We start from the raw sequence: 23,482 nt of genomic DNA, 5'->3' as shown, positions 1-23,482 counted from the left end.
TCTTCACTTTTCAGAGATGAGATAAAAAGATTTTGACAGAAAGAGACTCCTAACAAAAAACATGGGTTAAGTTAATTTGGCTACTGTTTACTAATTTTATTTAATCTTGCGCATACATTGATTAATCTTACGGGTCTTTAAAGTAACGACCATGTAAACTTCCAGTGACCCTGAGATTTGTGGGACTCGAACTAGTTACCTCTAGGAGCAAACTTAAAGCCTGACCAATTGAGTTACACCCCTCAAGGCATTATTGTTAAAATCGCGAGTTAACTCTTAAAATCTTGTGATTTTACGAGTCAACATGTATATAACGTGCTAAATCGGACTAAAAACTCGAAACCAGTAAAATCAGACTTAACTCGTGCAAAATCGGTAAACTCGGTCTAATTTTACGAGTTTATTAAATTTATAATATGAACCAAGTTAGGTTCAAATTTGGTCTTAAAATATCTGCTGACTAGTTTTGCGAGATTGAGCATATCTTTCAAACCATATATTGGATAAAGCTGAAATTTTACAAGGAAATATTAGATACATGAAAATATATTGTGCTAAATTTTCAAGTCAAATGGAGTTAGGGAACATAATATTTCAGAGGGTCAAAGTCAGTAAACTAAAATTATCAAATATGTCAAATAAGACCTTCGTGTACTGTTTGGGACATATCTGGAGTTACCGGTGGAATTTTGCTTCGATTAAAGTTGTGATAGAAACTAGACATTTGAAACTTTCCAACCATATATCGTAGGCCTAATAATTCATTCAAACAAGAGAGAATAAATGTTTGAAATCAAGACTCAAATTTGCCAAAAATATACAAAAATTAGAGATTGAGGTTACATAAAGGAATTTTAACATAAAGATTTTTTTATTATTATTATATTTTATTCTATTTATTTGATTTTAAATAATTATTTTTAATTTCAATTTTTTCTAGCGCATTAGATATTGTTTAGGGATTTATTTCATTATTGAATTTATGTTAGTTAGTTACTAATTTAGACTCATTAGCTTGTAACCCAAAAGAGATCCAACACTAAGTTTTTGTGTGCTTCCTACCTTTTAGTGATTCTCCTGTATTGAAAAATTTTGTTCTGAGACTTTTTATTTTTTTATGTCATTAATTTATATTATCTATCTCTCTCATTTTATTTAGATAACTCATTGATTATAATATTATTGACTTATTTTATCATATTTTAATATAATTTAATTTCTTGACTAGAATTATCAATATATAATTAGTTAAAAAAAATTACTTATAATTTTATAATTTTACGATCCAAATTTACGATTCAAGTTTATATTATATTTTTTATATCGTATTAAAAAACGTTTTTGACAACCTTATCTCAACGTTATTCGTTTTCTAATTCAAGGCATCTCAATTCTCATGTCAACGTTTTCAAATTGTTTTTTTTAATATTGTTTTTAAAAAATATTATTTTTAATATTAGTATTTTAAAACAATTTAAAAACATTGAAAAAATTTTAAAAATCAAATTTTAACAAAAAAAAAACAAATTAAAACTTAATATTAAATACTCTTTAAACTAGTCTCAAAACCTGATTAAGGGAGGTTATTGCAATGGTATTCCAATCTAAATTTTAGATATATCTCTGTAAGATTTGATTCAACCATTCACTTTAAATATATCATTTAAAAAAAAACAAAAAAAATTATGTTGAAACAAAAATTTTAAAATAATTTGAAAATAGCTAACAGTAAAAAAATTATCTGAGATTGGAAATCCAACTGAAACATATTCTTGACTTATTGGGTTTTTGTTTTTGTTTTATAATATATTTTTTTAAAATATTTTTCACTTAAAAATATATTAAATTAATATATTTTAAGTGTGTTTAGATGATTTTGACATATTGATATTAAAAATAAAAAAAATATCATTTTAATTTATGCTACATTATAAAACACACATTTGGTAAATTTATTAGTTTTAACTAGTTTTAAAATAATACAAATAAAATGAAATTAATAAATTCAAAGGAATGAATATAAAAAATAAAAAGGAACATTAATAAAATAATATAATATAATCAAAGAATTAGTCAGGATGCTTCTATTGAAGCTGCATTGTCCAAGTTTATAATTACAGGAGGAGAATTACCGCAGACTTGTCGTTCTCAGACACGCAGGTGATTTGTCGTTTTATGAAGTGTTCGAGTTCGTTTTGTGAATGTTGGACATGATGGTGCGGGGGGTAGAGAGAACTTGTGAAGTGTCAATGTCGTGGTACTTTAAAAATTTATTAAAAGTCAAAGGACTTTTTTTCTTTGTTTTGATTTATTTTTTGTATTTTGGCCAACACGCTTTTGACACGTGCTTGATTTCCAACTCCCTTTCTTACTCTTGTTTTTAGAAGACACGTTGCCTCTTTTATTTATTTAATTGTTTGGCCGCGGGGATAAAATTTAACCTCGAAAGTAGAAGTCGACTTATCTTCTCTCTCTCTCTCTCTCTCGCTCTCTCTCTCTCTCGGAGGAAAGCTAAAGCTCATCCTTGGTCGCGAGAAGAAACCAATGAGGATATAATACGAGTACACACGCGAAAGGGTTTCTTGCTTCTTGAAGCAACCATTAGAGTTAGATCAGATTCAGCATTCTATTTGAGCTGGAATGTGACAACACTAGGGCGATTCAGCATTCTTGTCCTTCATGCTTGATTCGATCTCATAAGCAATCAACACATAAATTGTAGTCTAGCTATAACTAGTGTTATTAATCATCGGAATTAAAAATTAACTAATCAGAACAAGTTAAGTCAATTAATATTTTATTTGGCTTTGTTTGTATCGCAAGTGAGTGTGTAATGGAACGGGACGTCAGCATCAAGAAATCATCATCTAATTATTTGGTATTAGGTTACTAGTTTTATATGAAATTTTAGGGTAAAAAATTGATTATGGCTAGAGAATAATTAACACCCTTAGTGCAAGGTAAGCTATATTGTGTGGTCAAAATGCAGCTCAAATATATTGATGGGTTCTTAACTGATGGTCAATTTATGACTTGGAATAAAGATTTATTCTCATGAATAAATTTGACATTTTAAATTTATTATGGGCTTATATGCCTAAATAAATTCTTATGGAAAGAATTCATGTTGACGCCATAACAAGGTTCAATTATCCTATAAGGTAAAATAGTTTTCCACAACTCATATGTTGTGCTGAGAAATACTCTCATTTAAAAGTGGTGAATACCCGAAATAATTGTGGGAAATTTCAAGTCAACTTGTGGTATTTAAATATCAGCCTACTTGTAGGTCCAATATTTATATTAGAATATTGACCATTAATTCTCATGAATTAAAATTTTTAGGGGTTATTGAAATTTTGATCAAGTTCTCATGGATTCAATAAATTAGTTATTAAGTTAAAAAATACATGCAAATATATTTTTTGAATTTTTGTGTATATATAAAAAATGCTAAATCATACCATATGTTTCTAAAAATTTTTAAGCAAAATATGATTTTTATCTTTTGAGAGACTTGACTGAATGCACACTAAATGAAATACGTTTTTATATTTTTTAAATGAGAAATTTTTTTCAGAAAATTTGGTGGAAAAATGGGTATTTGAATACCAGATCAACATTTTACAGTGTAAGTCTACAACTTCAATATTAAATATAATTAGGGTAAAAATGTGTGAGGGATCCACAAATAATTTTAAATTGGTCCTTGAATTTTTTTCAGAATTTTTAGGAATTTACTTGGGGCCTGTTTGACAAAAAAATCATTTTGATTCAAAACAAAACTGTCAAAAGGGTGTGCTTTCCAAACAACCCCTTAGGCAAAAAATTCTTCAATAAAAAAAAATAATCAACCAAATTAGCTTTAGTACCTAACCCCAAACAAAACCAATCGGGTTGACTCAAAAACATTGGTTCGACCCTGAATCGAACCAAAACATAGTTTGACCTGAAAAACTAAAGCAAAACAAACAATTAAACCAAAAACATATCAAAACTAAAAAAACACAAAAATATAATTTTTTTTTTTGACAAAAACATATCAAACACTAAGAACATGATGAACATTCAAACCGAAACCCAGTAAACACAAATCACAAACCAGACAATAGAGGTGAGCAAAAAAATTGAAAAATCGATTAAACAGAGAAAACCAGAAAAAAAAATAACGGAAAAAACTGAACCGTGAAAAAAAACTGATTAAACCGATTAGAATTTTTAAAAAATCAACCAGTTCAGTTTGGTTTCAGTTTTATAAACCTGAAATCGAAAAAACCGAGCCAAACCGGGAAAAAACCGAGCCAAACAAAAAAAACCAGTTTTTGTTCTCAAATAATCGAACCAAACCGAAACCGGTCGGTTTGAACCGGTTTCGGTTCGTTTTTTGAAAAAAAATCGGTTTGGTTACCTTTTTTTTATAAAAACCGAACCGAACTGAAAATGATCACCCTACCAGACAAGTTTTCATGTAATCAAGGGTAAGATTTTGTTCATAATCATGCATAGATCAAGAATCAAACATCCATTTTCTTTGATTAACACTTAAAACCACGATTTGATCAAAATGTGTTTGGGCAATCGAAAGAACTCTAGAATCTAAATGCATGAATAAGTGTTATTAATGCATTTTAACCCTAGATTATTTGTTAAAGATAACAAGTTAACATGTTTGTGCCAAGAATTAACCCAAAACAACTCCAAAACAAGAGGCTAAGACAAAGTTCATGCAAAGAACATGAACCTAGAATCTAGAAAATTTCCAGAAATTGAAGAACTACTGTCAAAACCCAGATTTGGCCTTTTAGGCCTCTAAATATACTATTTTTGGTCCTCACAAACCACATTATCAATACCAAGTATAGTTGAATAAAAAAAACTAACCAATAACATCAAATTATCAATAACATGCATGAAGTTTCAATTCCTAAAACTACCAAATCTTATCCAGCCTACATATATATGCAATTTGGATTCAAAATTAGTTTCCTAAACATATTTTGATCATGAACAAGCCTTGTAAACTCAAGATAAACAATATTGCTTCACAATGCATTAATCAAACTAAATAAAACAAACAAACATTGTTTTATTAAAATTAGCCTAACTAGAAAGCATTTGTCACATTAAAAACATCAAACACACCCTAAAAACAAGCTTCAAACCGTAGAATCAAAATCATAGTAACAAAAAAAATAAACATAACCCTTACACTTTAAGCATCACCCTATTTAAAAACATAAATGTAGATCAAATGACAACCAAAATTTTCTCAAGTCCATACGGACTCCACTTTTAGGTTAGACAATATACCTTTGAAACCCTATAACAGCTACTACCTTCTTTGCCTTTTTTTTATTATTATTATTAGGTTTTGCTTCCATAAACTTGGTGCCCTTTCAAAAATGAATAAACCCATGTGTTAGGCTTGTAAACCCTAAAAACTAGGGTATTTTCTCAATATTTCTCTCATCCTTTTTCTTTCTTTTCCCCCTCCTTTTTAGTTCTGATTTTCAAGGGTTATTTATAGGGTTTTCCTAGGGTTTTTTGTTGGATTCAATCAAAGATTGATAATGATTGATCAATCTTGGCCCTTTAATTGGAATGGAAGGGTGTTGGAAAAAAAATAATAGTTAAAAGCTTTGTACTAATCTGGTTTTGCAGTGCTGGTTTTGGTTTTGGGGATTTTAGTGGTTTTGTCAGTTTGGAGACCAATAAGCTGTTTTTTTAGCCTTATGATTATGAGAGAAATGCGGCAAACCCTAGTTAGTGGTTTAACCAAATGGGTGTCACAGTCATGGCTGACTGGGTTGATCACTTTCGAGGTCTTATTAGAGCAACTTAGATGTCAACGTTGCTTGTGACCACCTGAAGTTGGTAGAGGAAGTGCACACCTTTTGTTTGGAGGTCTGTATCTTTGCATTCATTAGTCCAAATACGCCAACTCAATCGGCCTAGAATTTAAAAATTCAAGGAAAGCTGATCGGGGACAAGATGTTAAAGACTTCTATAGAAGAATTGGGGTGTAAACATCCAATTTCTTGGGCATGAGGTTACAGAGGAGTGTTTCTCAGTTGAATGGTGATGTCACAGCTCCTAAGGTGGTTGGAAATACCTCATTCATTCATTTGAAGATGCCTACTCAACCAGAAAAATTTCCAAGGAAGGAGATAAATAGTGGATGAACGACACGTCATATAAGTTAAACCCTATAAATTAAAGTTTTCTAATTTGGGATTTGATCAATTTCAATTTGGTTCTTTTCTCTTCCAATTTCTTTTAATTACACCTGCAATTATATCCCAACTTTTAATTACATACAATTGCACCATGCTAAATTCAAATATCAGCCTCAAAGTTCAGCGTCTTTTACAAGCGAGTCATTGGTTTTTAATTTGTTCAATTTCATCCTTAATTAACCACTAAAATTTTAATTCCTTTCAATTTGTCCCCTGATTTCACCAATTTCTACTCTTGAAATTGCATGCCACTTACAGGTTGGTCCTTGGTTTTGGAGATTTGCAATTAAGTTCTTAAATGACCTTCAAACTTTGATTTTTTCACAATTAAACCCCTGATTTAACTAATTAAGCCTTCCAAAGTCTAATTTCAATCTCCAAACTTCATTTTCTTCCAATTAACACTCAAATTGACTCAAAAAATTGATTTTCCTTGCAATTAAGTCCTTAATAAAATTAATTAAGCCTTCCAAAATTCTCATCGAGTCTTTACCCATCCAAATTTGTGTTTCTTTACCCCATATAAAAATATTTTCACTAGTGGAGCTTTTTGTCCATCAGAATTGGGTTGCTAATTTTTTCATTCTTATACATTTTAGTCCTCCAACGTTTCTTGTCATCTTGGTCCCCCACCACCAATCTTGGGTAAACATTTAGGCTTTCTTCATGTTTGTCCTCTTGTATTTTTTTTATTATTTTTTATTATATATATGTGTGGGTAACAACAATTTTATTTTATTTTATTTAAAAAAATCTTGAAATAACACCATTTTGGACTAACACGGGTCAATCTGTTCATCTCATGACCCGAGCTTTAAACCGAGTTATGAACTGTTCTATGTTTAATAACTTTGGCTACAAATAAAGAAATCATTCCCCCCCCCTCAAAGCTAGCTGATCAATACAATTCAATCGTGTGCAATGAGAATCCAAGTTTTAATGTAAAAAATAAATAAAATAGAAAAGGTTTTTGACTATTAATACTTAAAAGTACTAATGTTATATTGAATGTTTCATAACCTTGGAATTTTTTTGTTATATATTCTCCAATCTCCTGGTAACATGACTGTAAAACTTGCTCATAAAACAACAAATAAATAAGAGAATAAGCTCAACCAAACAGCTAAGGTGCATAAGAGAAAATGAGAGACCCAATCAAACCGCTCCAACATAGCCCAATCAAATAGCTCTAGCACAGGTCAATTAAAAAGTATAAAGCCGAACCAATGAGGTGGAAACAAGCATAACCGGGCTCTAAATAAAAGAAGAGAAGGACCTAACTAGCCCAACTAAGCATAAGAAAAGAAAAGGAGAAGGTAAGTGGCATGAAAATCAAGAAACTTAAAGGAAAAAAACAGAAAAGTGGTGAAAAAATCAAGGGAGGGATAAGAGAAAAGAAAACAAAAAAGAAAAAAGGTCAGAACACCAAACAATGTTTAACTTGTTAATGTCATTTTAATCGCTCATCTGTATTCTCCATTTTACAAGTTATCAATATAGCGCCCACTTAGATTCTTTATTTTATAAGTTATCAATGTGGCACCACATGAATTCCTAGTTTTGTAGGTTATTAATATGACGCCTATCTTGTTTTGTAAGTTAATAACACCCAACAATTAATCTTTCAAAGCTAGCTTTGTGATTGCTCATGAAAAAATATATATTCTTCATGATTACTCCTACATTTAGGTTTGGCATCGTACAACCTACAACACAAAAATACATGGTCCAAGATATATAAATACATAAGGATCAAAAAGTATGGAAGAGAACTAAACAACAGATCAACACATACAAAGTAACCACAATATACATTCTTTAAAGCCCTCTTTCTTTCTTCTTTTTTTTCCATACATTACATTATTTCTCTCTTACACTTTGTTAACTTAGACATTAAAGGGTCTCTTATCTTGTACAAGAGACTAGTTTTGCAGGAGAAAGTGAATTACCAACTCAAGACCAACTTAAAAAATATATTTAAAGCCAATTAAATAACAGTGGAAAGATCCAAACTCATTATGGATGTTTTATGTTGATCTTTCTACAACATACATTTTTCTCACGATAAACTCTTGATGAAATATGAAAATGTTGCTTTTATGGCATGTTTTAACAACTAGTTCTATCACATGCTACCTGGATCCTAACATATCTCAGTAAAGGGCATGTTAAAGAACTAATTTCACATTGCAATTAAATGCAAACTAGCCACGGTGCCCGTGCTTCACTGCAAGGCTATACTATTTTTTTGTGTAAAAAATTATGTTTAGGTGCTGAAATTAAGTAAAAAAGGACATAAAAAACTGCTGAAATTAAGTAAAAAGGTTCATAAAAAACTGGTCATGAAAAATCTATAATCATGCTAATAAGGGCTGAGCCAACACAAGATATCATGTCAAACCCTCGGCCTAGATTATGTGATTGTAATAACCCGATAAAAAATATATAAAGAATTATAAAGTCTTTTTTTTTTAAAAAAATCCTTGTTAACTTTTCAAACCCATGACTCAAGTCATTAGACTCGGAGCACCTAATTTAAAAAAACCATGAAGTTTAATTCATAATCAATCATATATTGAAGGATAAAATTAAAAAAATAATTTCAATATACAAAAGGATTTAGAAAAATAGCAATTAAAAGAATGAGGATTAAAATTAAAATACAAAATAGATTTTATATTTAATGGAAGGGTGAATTTGAAAACAAAATCAATTTAATAAAAGGAAAAAAATAAAAAAGAATGAGGATCAAAATTGACATAAAAAAATAAAAACAATGATGTAATTAAAGGGTGAAACTGAAAATAATAATAACTTTTACAAAATGACAAAAAATATAATTAGAAATTAAAACGTTGAGGCCAAATTGAAAAATATAATACCATTAATTTGAATTGAAGGATAAAATTAAAAACCACTAAATTTTTTATCAAAGGGCCAAGGTAAAAAAATAGAAATCCAAATAGTGAGGATCATATTGGATAATATAATATTTGGTAAATTATGATTGAAGAATAAAATTGAAAACAAATAAAACTTTTACAAGAGAGTCAAGACCAAAAACTAGAAATCAAAAGAATAGAGATTGAAGTCGAAATACCAACAACCAAGAGGGCCAAAATGTGATTTTAAGGGAAGAAGAGAGAGGCGAAGGAAAAAAAAAAGAATAAAGGGTCACCAGCGGCAAACTAGACCACCACTAGTGACATGCGTCACACCAACTAGAAGAGGACGCGACAACATTTCTAACCACATGGAAAAAAGTGTATTTTTGGATGCTAGGAGGTGTCACACGCATCGTCAGGAAGGGTTTTGGTGCCTCCCACGCGTTTTATGTGTGCCACATATACATGTCTTTTTTTTTAATTTAGCTAAATACAAAATTGCCCCTAAGTTGAATTTGTAGTTACAAAAAAAAAAACTATTATAAAAAGTTGAAAATGCCCTCTGTCTCAAGGTTTAATTTTTATTTTATTTTATTGGTATTTTACATTTCACTGTGCATTTTAATTTTTTATTATTTTTATATTTTTGCAAATACCAAATTGTCTCAAATTAAATTATAATAACCAAACAATCATTGTGAAAATACCAAAATATCCCTTGAAGTCGGTTTAATTTTTTTGCTTTCAAGGATATTTCGGTCATTTCATTGTGTACTTAATATGAGAAAAGACATATTTGTCCCATGTTAATTTTTGAAATGAAAAATGAACCTTGTAAAAAGACTTCAATGCCTTTAAAAGCTAGATTTAAATTTTTAGGTAAATGAGCAAAGTGGTTATTAATAAGAATGTCAATGGATCTAGAGCTACAATAATTTTTCAAGGCCAATTAGGTTCTATTAATAAGAATTGAGGTTTAACCATTATTCATCCTTACACTATTCAAATTTCTTGGATTGATTACCTCTATTTTTTTTTTATTAGAATGAATCCTGTATGTATAGTTGTCCTACTTGATCTAGGGACTAATCTGAAAAAGGATCTAGCTAATGAGTCAACTTGCAAGTCACTAGATCAATCCTATAGGTCAAAGATATACTATATTAAAAATATTTTAGCATGTTGAATTTAGCGTGTCTCAATTTCAGAACAACTTCTAGCCTTAATATCAATATTATTCTTAAATTAACCCAAAAATAAATAACAATTTAAAGATTTAAAAGTTCAAATTGACAAACATAGTTCAAATATTCAAAATACAAACTAAACTTAAATCAAATATCCAAATGACAACTACAATTCATAATCTAAAACACATAAGTTCCTTTACTTTTGGATAATAGAATTTAGTTGAATAAACATATTGAGATTCATGGATCGAGTTTCAACTAATCACCAGAAACATTAAAACCTTAATTAGATCGAATAGGTTTCTCCGGCTCAAAGTCTTGGTCAGTTCAACTATTAATCAGATGAGGATTAGGTTTTATGACCTAGGTTTCTTAGGCTATACATTCCTCTATTATTCGAGAAGTTACATATCCATCATTTTATCTACCTTGGGGATCAATCCATCATTTCGTATTATATTTTATAACTATGTTTATGTGTTATCCGACTCAAAGTCTTGGCCAGTAGTTCAACTAGTAATCAGATTAGGATTAGGTTTCATGATCTAGGTTTTTTAAGCTAGACATTCCCCTATTATTCGAGAAGTTACATATCCATCATTTTATCTACCTAGGGGATCAATTTGTCATTTCGTATTATGTTTTATAACTATGTTTATGCATTATACAGTGTCAATGATGTGATCCTTATATTAGAGTTTGACTATTAATCAATGAAATTCAACTAATAATTTTAATTAAGAAATATAAATAGTTTTAAAATATTTTTTATGAGTGTTTTTTAAATGAAAAAAAATTCTTAAATTAACTTTCAATATAAGTTTCCTTTCATCACAAAAATATCAATGATTTTTTTAAGATTAATTTTTTCACAAAAATTATCCAAGGGCTTTACTAATTCTTTTTTTTTTTTATCAAAATGATTTGAAATTATAATTTTATTTTCATTTTAAAAACTATTATTACTTATTTTGCTCTTAATTATAAATGAGAATTTATATTAGAGATTGATTTTTTTTTTATGAATAATAAATTTCATTTTTCATTGATAAAAATTAAAAAAATAAGTCTTAAATATTTTATATTAGAAGTGAACATGAGTCAATCATCTATTTGTTCAATTTTATTACTAACTATTAACTTTAATGGATAGATCACATCATAGACATTTCTTAATGTACAAGAACTTAATCAAACCAAAAACCAATAGAGGATCTATATAATTTTTTTTTGAAACAATACATTGAGGAATTGTGGGTAAAACCCAATCCAATTTTTTTATTTAATTTTAAAGAAATTAAAATAAATATTCATAAAAAAGATAACAAATTAAGATCCGAAGAAAAAATGTATTTTTGTGAGTAAAATTTCCTTTTCTAAGTAATGTATTTTTTTATATAAAAAACATGTTTTTTTTTTATTGGTAGCATTTTTGTTTAATAAAAACTAAAGGCAATTAAATTAAATATTCATAAAACATTTGAATGATTTGAATTGAGAAGAAAAAAGAAAAATATTTTTTCAACATTTTTTTATTAATTTTTTTATTTTTTATTTTGATGAAAACATGTTTTTTATGAAATACATTGTTTTTCTTAAATAAAAACTTAGTAAGTTTCAATTAAAAAACAAAACATCATAACTTAATAATCTTAACATGATTGTTAGAAAAAATAATAAAAATGACAAGACAATTAATATGAGAAAAGTTTATATAAAATAGATATTCTATTCTTAATGAATATGTTTGAGTAAATCTTTTTAATTTTATTTGCATATTAAGTTCATATATAATAATTAAAAAAGTAATTATTATTATTATTATTATTATAAAAAGCTATAATATTATTTGACTAGAGTGTGAATGATGATCCCTTTTACAGTTGATTCTTCACAAAATAAACACAAATGTCTATATAGTAACCCGTGTATGAAATTATACTTTAATTAGGTGTCCAATTAACTTCAGCACAGCATCAATTATACAAGTACTGCAGCATCCAAGGATGATCCAAATGGCTGCACGCTCCGCTGTATAACTTCTGTGCCTTTTCTTTTATAATATTTTGATTTGCTTCAACCACCACAAGAAATTTAATCAAGAATATCATGTGTCTTTGACCCCGTGGGATTAGTTGAGATGCACGCAAACTGACTCGAACATCCACGTTAAACTAAAAAAAAAAATATCATGTGCCTTTTTGAAAATTGTAGTGCCTATGCCGCAACACCATGACCCCATATAAAATCTATCTGCAAGTTCAGGTACATTATTGCAAATATGAAAGATTTATATGGTTGTTAATTTTATGGCTTGTAAGATTAGTCAAAGTATGTGCAAGCTGACCCGGATACCCATGTTAATAAAAAAATAAAAAATAAAAAAAATCAACCTGCTTTTTTAAATTATATTTTAAAAAAAAAATACCCTCAAAAAAGTTATATTAGAGCAGTGAAGAATCTCATTTCGTGTTTTTATTAGCTAGTTCTTTTAGAAAGAGTTTCTCTGCATTATCTCATGAAATGATACAAAAAAAAAAATTATGTTTTGATATATATATATATATATATATATATATATATATATATATATATATGTTGATATCCAAAATAAAAAAAAGCACGCGTGTTGTCTTGTTAAAATTTTGACATTTGTCTCGTTAACAGATAGACATATGGCATGTTAAAAGGAAATTCAAGACCAATAATATAATTGAGACAAGAGGCAACTGGGGGCAACAAGGAAAGGTGGCCAAAGCCTAAAGGAAGACTTAATGAACTTGGAAGGCTTTACGATCAAATGGGCTAGCAAAACATTTAGTCATTTAGTCTTTGCCATGGTTTAGAATCCTTTTAGTGCTAGGTTATATGTTTCATTGTATGAGATGGATGATGAATTATCCTGGTTAATGATCTTCTACTTTAGGATTCATGTTAAGTCGGTTGTTTGTTCTTTTTTTCCTCGTAGGACATTCTTGTCCTTAGCAAGATAGATCTTGTAAAATATATGATCTCACGACCATTTTTATATGGTTGAATAGGTAAATGAAAACTAACATGAACAAAAAAAAAAAAAAAATAGTTAAGGCCAAGTAATAGTTGAATTTCTATTAGATCAACCTTTGATAAACATTGATGTTCTACTACAACTTGATATGGCTACCATGGGTTTAGGTTCTTGGAAATTCTAGTTTGATGGTTCAATGACTAAGCACTATGATAGAGCATGTATTATAATTTATACACCTTCGAGGTTTAAAGTTTTACTCTTTGTTTGGCTTGATTTTCAGTTCAAAAATAATCAAACTGAATATGAGGTGATCATTATTGTCCTACTTCTACTCCTTAATTTTAGTGTAGGGCATGTTAAGGTTACTAATGACTCGTTACTTATTTTGAAAGAGGTAATTGAGAATATAAATGTGAGCATCCTATATTGCTTAAATATTATAAACACGTTCAAACATGTATTAAGAAGTTTGTTGATTTGAATTTGTTATTTTTAATGAGATGAAATAATATTAAATTTAACAAATTCACTCAAAACAGTTCAAGTTATAAAGTAGCAGTAATTAAGTAAGGCATTGTACTTGTCAAGGTTTTAATGACCCTATTAATAGGTTTCAATATATTAGACTTATAATACTTCATCCAATATCTAATTTCTTATATGTTTGAGATCATGCCAAGCCTCATAATCATATCTATTCACCAAATCAAATTTATTGGATCTAAAAAAGAATTGACGAGATGCGATAAAAGCTTAGCTAAAGAATCTCTTGATCAATATATATCACTCATTCAAACTTAAATCATCAAATTATATATTAATTAGCCAATAATTTAGATGAATGATTATCAATCATGAGTTCCACTAGCTAGGCATTGCAAGAGACTATATGGTTTATGTCAAAGGATGTTTGTTTTGTCAAAGACATGAACCACTTGAACATGTTCAAGCAATTGATTTTCACGCCATAGTAAAAAATTAACCCTTTAAATGCTAGAATATATATATATTAGTAAAATTTATCCTTTTTTTAAAGGAAGTTTTTTTATATTAGTAGCCACTTATTATTTCATCGAGTGGGTGAAAACTAAGGATTATAAAATAATTTTCCAGGAAATGATAATTATATTTATTAAAGAAAAAACCATTTAGAGGTTCGTTCTTCTAAAACCTATTACCATTAATTAAGGTATTGCTTTTACAGGTTTGGAAATGAAGAAATGTGTAGAACAATTTACATTCAAAATAGTCCATTTAACTATTTATTATACATAAATCAAAGGACAAACAAAAGCTAGCAATAAGACATTAATCCTGGACATACAAAAGGTCAGTTGTTATGGTGGAATGATGTTGTTTACTATGTGTAGTCATTGAATCATGGTTTGATTGATAAAGTTTTGATAAATGGAGGGTAGATTTAATTAGTTTGATTTATGTAAGATTTATGTTTAATGGTATTAAAAATGATATTGAAAAGGAATTGGTGCCTTGAATGATGAAGAGATACATTAAAACACTTAGTTGCTTATTAAAGTGACAAGCTAAAAACAAGACAGATTTATCATCAGACTTCCAACTGTAATGTGACTTTGAAAAATGATAAAATTTGAAATAATTATCTTCATTAATGTTGTAAGTATATGTGTTAGCTTTCGAATGAAACTAGTTTTGTGTAATTTTGAGCTATAAACTCTAGATATGGGCTAAAAACTAATGATAGGTCTAACATGGAACCTACTAGACAGTCCCCCACGTTACATTCATGAGAACGTTTCGATATATAAATGGCAGATCCAGGTTCATCACCTTTTATAAAAGTTGTAGCCTTATTCTTAGCTTTCTAAAGAAAATAACTGAGCTTAAAATCAAGTTCTATAACTTCGGGTATGATTGAAACACGAAATAGTGTTTTATAGGGCTTAGACTGAAGTGATGAAAATAATTAATTTCCAACCTTTCATTGGAATTCGACACAATAGAAATTGTGAAAAATGAAACATTATATATATGTGTGAAACGTTAAGGATTTTTCCTACTTAGTGAGTTAAAATTTGGATTGGATGAGAATTGATATGACATTTTTGTTGTTCATGGAACTTATCAGTGATGTTTGTCTTTATTGGTACATCAGACGTTATACTAACAGGACAATAACTGGGTGTCGCATCTAGAGGTTATACACCAGGTAAGTTTTTTTGTACCTTAGTCTTTTTAATTTTGTATATTAGTCTTGCAATTTCTTACACTTGATAAACCTTGATAAATGTGACAAAAGTATATTGGAAAAGGATTTATGGAAAGTCAATGATTATGTTGTTTTCATTATTGAATGAAAGCCAATGTTTATTGCTTCTATTAGTAAAGAAAAGCCAATGATTATGTTGCTTTTATATTGAATGAAGCCAATGAGTGTTGTTATCTTGGAAAAGAAAAGAAGCCATTGTTATGATGCTTTCATCGTTGGATGAAAGCCAATGATATGTTGTTTGCTTCAATTGATGAATGAGAGTCATTATTATGTTGTTTTCATAACTAGATGAAAGCTAATATCTGTAGTTTCCATCGTTGAATGGAAGCCACTGTTTATTGCTTCCATGGTAAAATGAAAGTCAATAATATGTAGTTTCCATTGTTAAAAGAAAACAAATAAGATGAATTGTTGTAAATATTGAATATGGCTTTTGGGGTGGAAATGAGGTTATGATTGTAAAGCAATGGAGTTTTTGGATTGGAAGGGAAAATGTGTTATATTAAGGAAAAGATAATTAATGTGTCGAGAATTATCAAAATTTATTTAAATACTAGTGTGCATTTATGAATTTCATTATTAAAATTTTTATTATTTTATTATTGTCATTTGTAGGATCATCGCACATTATAGGGTAGAGTTGGTATATTATGGTTAGATTTTGTTGTATTAGATACATTAGGGTTAGATTTTGTTGTCATTTGTTGATATATTAAGGTTAGATTTTGTGGTGGTAGTACTTGTTTTTGAAGGAATCATCATGCTGATGATGCAATCTAAAACGACTTGATCTTGGTAAATATGTGAAAAATAAAAAGAGCAGTATATGCTTGCATGCTAATCATAATCCTATAGAGCTCAAGTAGCTTAAGGGTGATCATTTTTTGTTTGATTCGGTTTTTATATAAAAAAAACCAAACCGATTTAAAAAAAAAACCAAACCGAAACCGGTTCAAACTGACCGGTTTCGGTTTGGTTTGGTTTTTTAGGACAAAAACCGATTCAAACCAGTTTGGCTCGGTTTTTTGGTTTCAGTCCTATAAAACCGAAACCAAATCGAACCAGTCGGTTTTTTTAAAATTTTAATCGGTTAATCGGTTTTTTTCACGGTTCGGTTTTTTTGGTTATTTTGTTTTCCGGTTTTCTCGATTTAATTAATTTTTTGGTTTTTTGCTCACCTCTAAGGTAGCCTCTTCAATGTCTTGTAAAAAACCTTAAGACATTGATAAAGGCATCCACTAATGTTAAAACATGCGGTTGAACATCTTGATCCATCAAAGGAACTTTCAAGTCCTATATGTAACTATTTCCACCAGGAAGTTAAGTCATGCTTAGTTAACAACTATGGTTCAGGAAAATTGGATTATGAATATATTGACACTTCCTCTTAGAAACAAAAAAAAATATTAGTCAATAAATTTTTGCTTATATAGCCAATTGATTGATGACCCATTTTATTATAGGGATTTGAGTTGTGTAATGACTTTGTGAAATATATATATTAAACAAGTTTAAGTCCAACTTGGATAAATCAAATAATCTTTATGACAAAATTAAATATAAGTTTTGGTCTGAATATTGAATTTTTGGAGATACGAGGTCGAAAGGCTCTTAGAAAATGCTTTTTTTAAATAAAAAATTCTTTAATTTTCCTAAATGTTTTAGAATTTTCAAGGATTGTAGATTATTTTTAAAACAATTCTTGACATTTAGAATCCTCTCAAATCCTTCACGTTTTCTTGTTTCCCAATTTTCATTTGAATTCTAATTAAAATCTTCTTGTTTGCCAAACAAATTGAAGAATTTTTTTTAACGGTTGAATGTTTTGCAACTTAATTACACCACAAGTCATATCTCTCGAGAAAATAAAATTTTTGCGATTTCATATCAAAACAAATGATTAGTGAAGTAAAGTATATTGGAGATTGCTTAATTTTTAATTTATTGTGAAAGAAAATGCCACACACCATTTCATTACTCTCTTAGCTGACCCGTCATTAACAAACGACAACCACCACAACAACACTACTTGCCCTTTTCTATGATAGTGCCCCATGGTGTTGAAAGCCAGTAGAGAGAGAGAAACAACCTAAAAAAAATTGATTGCTTGTGTTGATTTCTTTGTTTTGCAGATGGCGATGAGATCCACCAATGGCATAGGATTGAAGAGGAAGAGGAGATTTACCTGATTCACCAAATTCTGCCCTCTCAACGCTGACGACATGTGTTCTCATGCGCAACCAGTGGCGCGTGGAACACACGCGCCGCCATTGTTCCTGTATTTCCAATGTGTTCCAGTAGCTCCTTTTGACTATCCAGATTTTTCCAAGTCAAATGATTTAATGTGTTTTGAGATTACATGTGATAATTGTAAATGTAATTGTTGTTTGTGCAAATTAGTAAAAGAGATGTGTGTGTGTTTGCATTTTTTTTACATTGTTTTTGAATGCTTAAAACCAAAAAGACAAAAAAAAATTAAATGTTTTAATTGCATATGGCCAAGTCTCTTAAAAATTAATTATATTTGCATATTTTAACATATTAAAAAATCATACAAATATTATTTTTTTACATGTATTTTTTGATATAGTAACCAGTATATTAAAGCCATGAGAACTTAGCCTACATTTTAAAAATACCAAAAGAAATAATTTTTTTTATCCTACTATCAAGACATATTCTCGATATTAAAAGACAAAATACACAAATATATTTTGACTCTAGAATAACTAGGTTTCAACTTGATAAGATGAAGACCTCCTTATCAATGAAGAATTTTTTTTAAACCTTAGACAGACCAACAACTAGAAAACACAATAATACCTTAGTTTATATCAGACAAACAGACAATTATAGTGAATAATAGATTATCTCTACTATCACTATCATGTTACTACCACCACAATCATGACCATCATCACCACTACTATTACCACATCTTTTCCTTGACAAAAATAAAATCTAACCAATATTATTATTTTTCATAAGAAATTTCATATTTTATATATATGAGAGAAGTGCAATTTTCATATACCTAATAATTTCTCAAAATAAAATACACAACCCAAATCATTTTTCGTACAAAAACAAAGGGATTAACAATAAAGAAAAGAAAAGGCACGAATTTCCGATGCTTGTGATTGTAAACTATACCGTGATGTTTACTATTGCTGTGATGTAATATTTGTTATTTTTTAATTAAAAATATATTAGAATAATATTTATTTTTATTTTTAAAATTTATTTTTAATATTAATATATTAAAACAATATAAAATTATAAAAAAATTATTTGAAAAAAAAATTCAATTTCAAGAAAACCCAATTTCAAGCCCGAGATTTTTCTTCTTCAATTCTCAATTTCACTTTTGCAGCTAAATCATCAAAAATCGAAAATATACAACACCATGACTGATTACGAAGCTGAGAGATACGAAGGTAACGGCGGTGCTGTTTTCGAAAACAACAGCTACGGTGCCGATTCCTCTCCTCCGCCACGCGGCGGCGATGATCACAGCGATTCCAAGTCTCAGGTATAAGCAGATGCAAATCAATTCGATTAGACAGAAAAACTGCTAAAGAACGGAATTTACTTAGGGTTTATGTTTGTTTTTGTTTGAGAATATGAGCTATGTGATGTTATTGCCTTGGATTTTACTATTGATAGAAAGCTTGTAGCTGCTGCATTTACTGATTTAGGGTTTTAATTGGAAGAAATAAGGAGCCTTGGAAATAACATGAATTAGTTTCTGTTGGCCTTTTTGGTCATCCCCTACGATTATTTAGTCGAATTAACTGTGAATATTGTTGGTCTATCCCAGTAGTTATGGATTTGGTGTTTGCACTTGCTGAATACACTGGCGGATGCTTCTTTCGTTATGTTCTAATTTTGTTTAAGTCTTCATTTTGACATGTCTAGCTTTGTGCAGTGCTTGAATTTAGAGATTTAAGTCTCTGTTAGTCTTGTATTTTGATTCTTGATGTAGATAGCCACTCTGTTAAGGGTTTTTGTTTTTGGTTGGTACTGTGTAACGCTTTTCTTTTCTTTTATTCTTTTCTTTATTTGAATCAAGCTGTTACAATGCATGAATTTCAGCATGGGTCTCGTGACTACGAGAGGGAGTCTTCAAAAGGCAGGGAGAAAGAGAGAAGCAGAGATAGTGACAGGGACAGGGACAGGGACAGGGACAGGGACAGGGACAGGGACAGGGACAGGGACAGGGACAGGGACAGGGACAGGGATAGGGAGAAAAGCAGGGGCAGGGATAGGGAAAGGGACCGAGACAAGGATAGTGATCATCATCGTGATCGACATAGAGATCGCAGTGAAAGAAGGGATCGGGGCCGAGATAGGGATGATGATGATTACTACCGAAGCCGAGATTATGACAGGTATAACATATGACTATATGTTGAGGGCTGAGTTTTAAGTATAGTCTTGTGTATATTATTCCATTATTTATTATGGTAATTGCTGGATTACTTATTTATTGGTTCTATTAACAGGCGGAGAGATTATGATAGAGACAGTGAAGACAGACATAGACGCTTGTCACGATCTCGTTCAAAAGGTAGATCTGAGCACAGATCAAGGTCACGCTCACGATCACGCTCTAAGAGGTATCTAGGGTGCACAAAATGCCTGTCTATACTAGCATAAATTCTGCTCTTCCATTTACTAATTTATGCACGCCTGTTTGGCATGCAATATTTATTTACTACAGCAAAAGGATGAGCGGTTTTGATATGGCTCCTCCTTCTTCTGCAATATTGCCTAATGCTGCCGCTGCTGCTGCCGCTTCAGGTACATGTACCCTCTTAGACATCTTGAAGTGCCATATTCTCTTAACTACTCTGAATGGGCTGTACTCTTGTTATTGTAACTGTTTGCTTGGTGAAACAATTCTGGAACTGAGAGAGTTTTTGGTTTTTCTTGTGTTTGGTGTTTGTTTGTTTGTTTTGTGTCTTATCTTTTGTTCTAAGAAGGCAATGTTGGGCTACTTGTCCCCCTGTGCTGACAATGGGCACGAGCAGACTTCTGTAGCTTTTATGTACAAGAAGGAAACAATGCATCGGTTTGATGGTTCTCTTTCGTCATAAACCAGCAACTATTGCCTGTTTTGTTAGTCTAGCAAATATATCCTCAAGAACTTGAATATGATGTATACTTTCATCTCTTTTGATAAATTTATTGTCAAATGTTAGGACTTAGAGGTTCTATTAGAGAATGATGCAGGACTTGGTTTTGGTACCCCAACTGCATTAGAGTAAGGATTGCTTTATGATTGCGTACTAATTACAGTTTAATTACCTTTGCAGGCCAGATTGCTGGGACCACTCCTCCCATTCCTGGAATGTTTCCCAACATGTTTCCATTAGGGACTAGTCAGGTATGTATCACTCTATGTGCAACTTGTATTTGTTTCTGTCTTCTCATTTGCATTGAATTCATTTAATTGTTCATTTGCAGCAGTTTGGTGCTCTCCCTGTTATGCCAGTTCAGGCTATGACTCAACAGGTTGGCAGGTTTGCATAGATACAGTTTTTTTCACGCTCTTTTTGTCATTATTTTTGGTTTAATTAGATGTTTTATTTTATGATCTCAGGCTACTAGGCATGCTCGGCGGGTCTATGTTGGAGGGCTTCCACCTACAGCCAATGAACAGGTGTTTGTGCGGCTTCTATTTTTTTCTCATATTTATACAACCTTGTTTAAATAGTAATCCCTTATGCTGTACTGCAGTCTGTGGCTACCTTTTTTAGCCAGGTTATGGCTGCAATTGGAGGGAACACTGCAGGCCCAGGTGTGCATTTTCTTTTCAATTTTGTTTTGCAGACGCACATAATTAGAATACCTGCGTCCTTTTCATTGTCACTAAATATTTCCCTGGTTTGTTTTGGTAAGGGGATGCTGTTGTTAATGTTTATATAAACCATGAAAAGAAGTTTGCATTTGTGGAGATGAGATCTGTTGAGGAGGCCAGTAATGCAATGGCTTTGGATGGGATTATTTTTGAGGTAATTTTGTTATGCTGTATCCTTTTGTTTGGTTGTGGTATGTTTGATATCTGCATTTACATGTTACTGATCTGTCTGAGCTATTTATTTACAATACTTTATTTTCACAGGGAGCACCTGTTAAGGTGAGGAGACCTAGTGACTATAATCCATCTCTGGCTGCAACACTTGGTCCAAGCCAACCCAATCCCAATCTTAATCTATCTGCAGTGGGCCTTGCTCCGGGTTCGGCTGGTGGACTCGAGGGTCCAGACCGCATTTTTGTGGGTGGACTTCCGTATTACTTCACAGAATCACAGATCAGGGAGTTGTTGGAGTCTTTTGGACCCCTCCGTGGTTTTGATCTTGTAAAAGACAGAGAAACTGGGAACTCAAAAGGCTATGCATTTTGTGTTTATCAAGATCTTTCAGTTACAGACATAGCTTGTGCTGCTCTGAATGGCATTAAAATGGGTGATAAAACTCTCACTGTTAGGCGTGCCAACCAGGGCACCAACCAACCAAAACCTGAGCAAGAGAATGTGCTATTGCATGCCCAGCAGCAGATTGCATTGCAGGTAAATGTTGTTCCATTTTTATATATTAAAAATTATTCTATACCGTCTTATGCTAATTATCCTCAACCACATGGCCTTTATTTTGTTATTTGTCTTGTTTGTTCTCCACAGACTGATTATTGTGTGTGGGTTAGTTTTACTGAAACCGTTTTTCTTCCCCCCCCCCCCCCCCCCTTTTTTTCCAGAGGCTTATGTTACAGCCACAGCAACAGCCTGTGCCCACAAAAGTTGTATGCCTAACTCAAGTAGTTACTGGAGATGAGCTGAAGGATGATGACGAGTATGAAGACATTTTGGAAGACATGAGAACAGAAGCCGGGAAATTTGGTAAAATCTTTCAACTGGCTATTTATTTTATTTCTAGATCTTTCTGCTGTGAATCTTCCTACATAGTAATTGATTTTTCTTTATTTTCTGTGTTATATGTCTGTTTTACAGCCTTTTCTAGTCCCACATTCTGCTATAAAGAATCAAGCCTAACATACACAGACAGAAGACTTCATAACCCCCAATTTATATTTACTTGAGATTGGTTTCAGCTTTTTGATAAAAAGATAATTGTTTTCAAAACTTTGGATTGCATGTTTTCACATGTTATATGCAGGTCAACTGGTTAATGTTGTGATCCCGCGCCCAAGACCAAACGGTGAAAATGCACCAGGAGTTGGGAAGGTCAGTATGTGTTACAGACCTGTTTCATCTGTCCTTCATGCCTTCGAAAGGGGACATTTTTTTTGAGGCCATATTTGCCGACTACAATCTTGTATTATTTTCAGGTGTTCTTGGAGTATGCAGACACTGAAGGTTCTTCAAAAGCTCGAGCGGGGATGAACGGGAGGAAATTTGACGGAAATCAAGTTGTGGCTGTCTTTTATCCAGAGAACAAGTTCTCCCAGGGAGAATATGATGACTAATTAGTTCTACAGGCTTCCACCACTAGAGTTTTGCTTTCAGTGATGCCTTGTTATTAGACCATCATGATTAGAATACTGTTTGTTCTCTATGTTTTTAATGATATATATATATATATAGCTTAGAAGTCTACTTTATGGCTTTTGCTGTTTAGTTGAATGCCTTGTTGGAATCCATAATCCATAAACAGATGACAGTCGAAAACTGAACTAAAGCTCAAATTAACTCCTTTTCTGGTTATTGGTCGCCTACCTCGTATCACAGGAAGGCCAGTAATGATTTTGATCACTACATTAGAATGAGATTTGCTGTAAGAATTATGTCAAAGCGAGTTAATGATGGAAAGCATTTGGCGGCAAGCATGCCCCTTTGCACTGTAATGTCTATTTTGCAGTCAATCGTGGGCTGCAATTCTGCCTTCTCG

General features: G+C 30.9%; 1 protein-coding gene across 4 annotated transcripts; it reads left to right on the top strand.

Moving 5' to 3' along the window:
* The first annotated feature begins 18,852 nt into the window (after positions 1–18,852).
* LOC18099301 (splicing factor U2af large subunit B) lies at positions 18,853–23,211 on the top strand. Of its 4 annotated transcripts, none has more exons than XM_024601657.2 (13): positions 18,854–19,104; positions 19,668–19,963; positions 20,078–20,191; positions 20,296–20,375; positions 20,891–20,961; positions 21,045–21,089; positions 21,178–21,237; positions 21,315–21,375; positions 21,477–21,589; positions 21,700–22,146; positions 22,332–22,473; positions 22,751–22,818; positions 22,923–23,211. In XM_024601657.2, exons 1-13 carry the CDS (start codon positions 18,979–18,981, stop codon positions 23,058–23,060), a joined length of 1,761 nt encoding a protein of 586 aa, XP_024457425.2. In that variant the 5' UTR covers positions 18,854–18,978; the 3' UTR covers positions 23,061–23,211. The 4 variants fall into 4 exon arrangements, with proteins under 4 accessions (XP_052309101.1, XP_024457425.2, XP_024457424.2 ...); XM_024601656.2 differs by having other exon boundaries at positions 21,042–21,089; XM_024601658.2 differs by having other exon boundaries at positions 18,955–19,104; positions 19,645–19,963; positions 21,042–21,089.
* The last annotated feature ends 271 nt before the right edge of the window (positions 23,212–23,482 follow it).

Source organism: Populus trichocarpa, chromosome 5 (genome assembly GCF_000002775.5).
Source record: "Populus trichocarpa isolate Nisqually-1 chromosome 5, P.trichocarpa_v4.1, whole genome shotgun sequence".
NCBI classification, from domain to species: domain Eukaryota; kingdom Viridiplantae; phylum Streptophyta; class Magnoliopsida; order Malpighiales; family Salicaceae; genus Populus; species Populus trichocarpa.
Note: the sequence above shows the minus strand (reverse complement) of the source record. Positions and strands in the feature narration are given on the sequence as shown.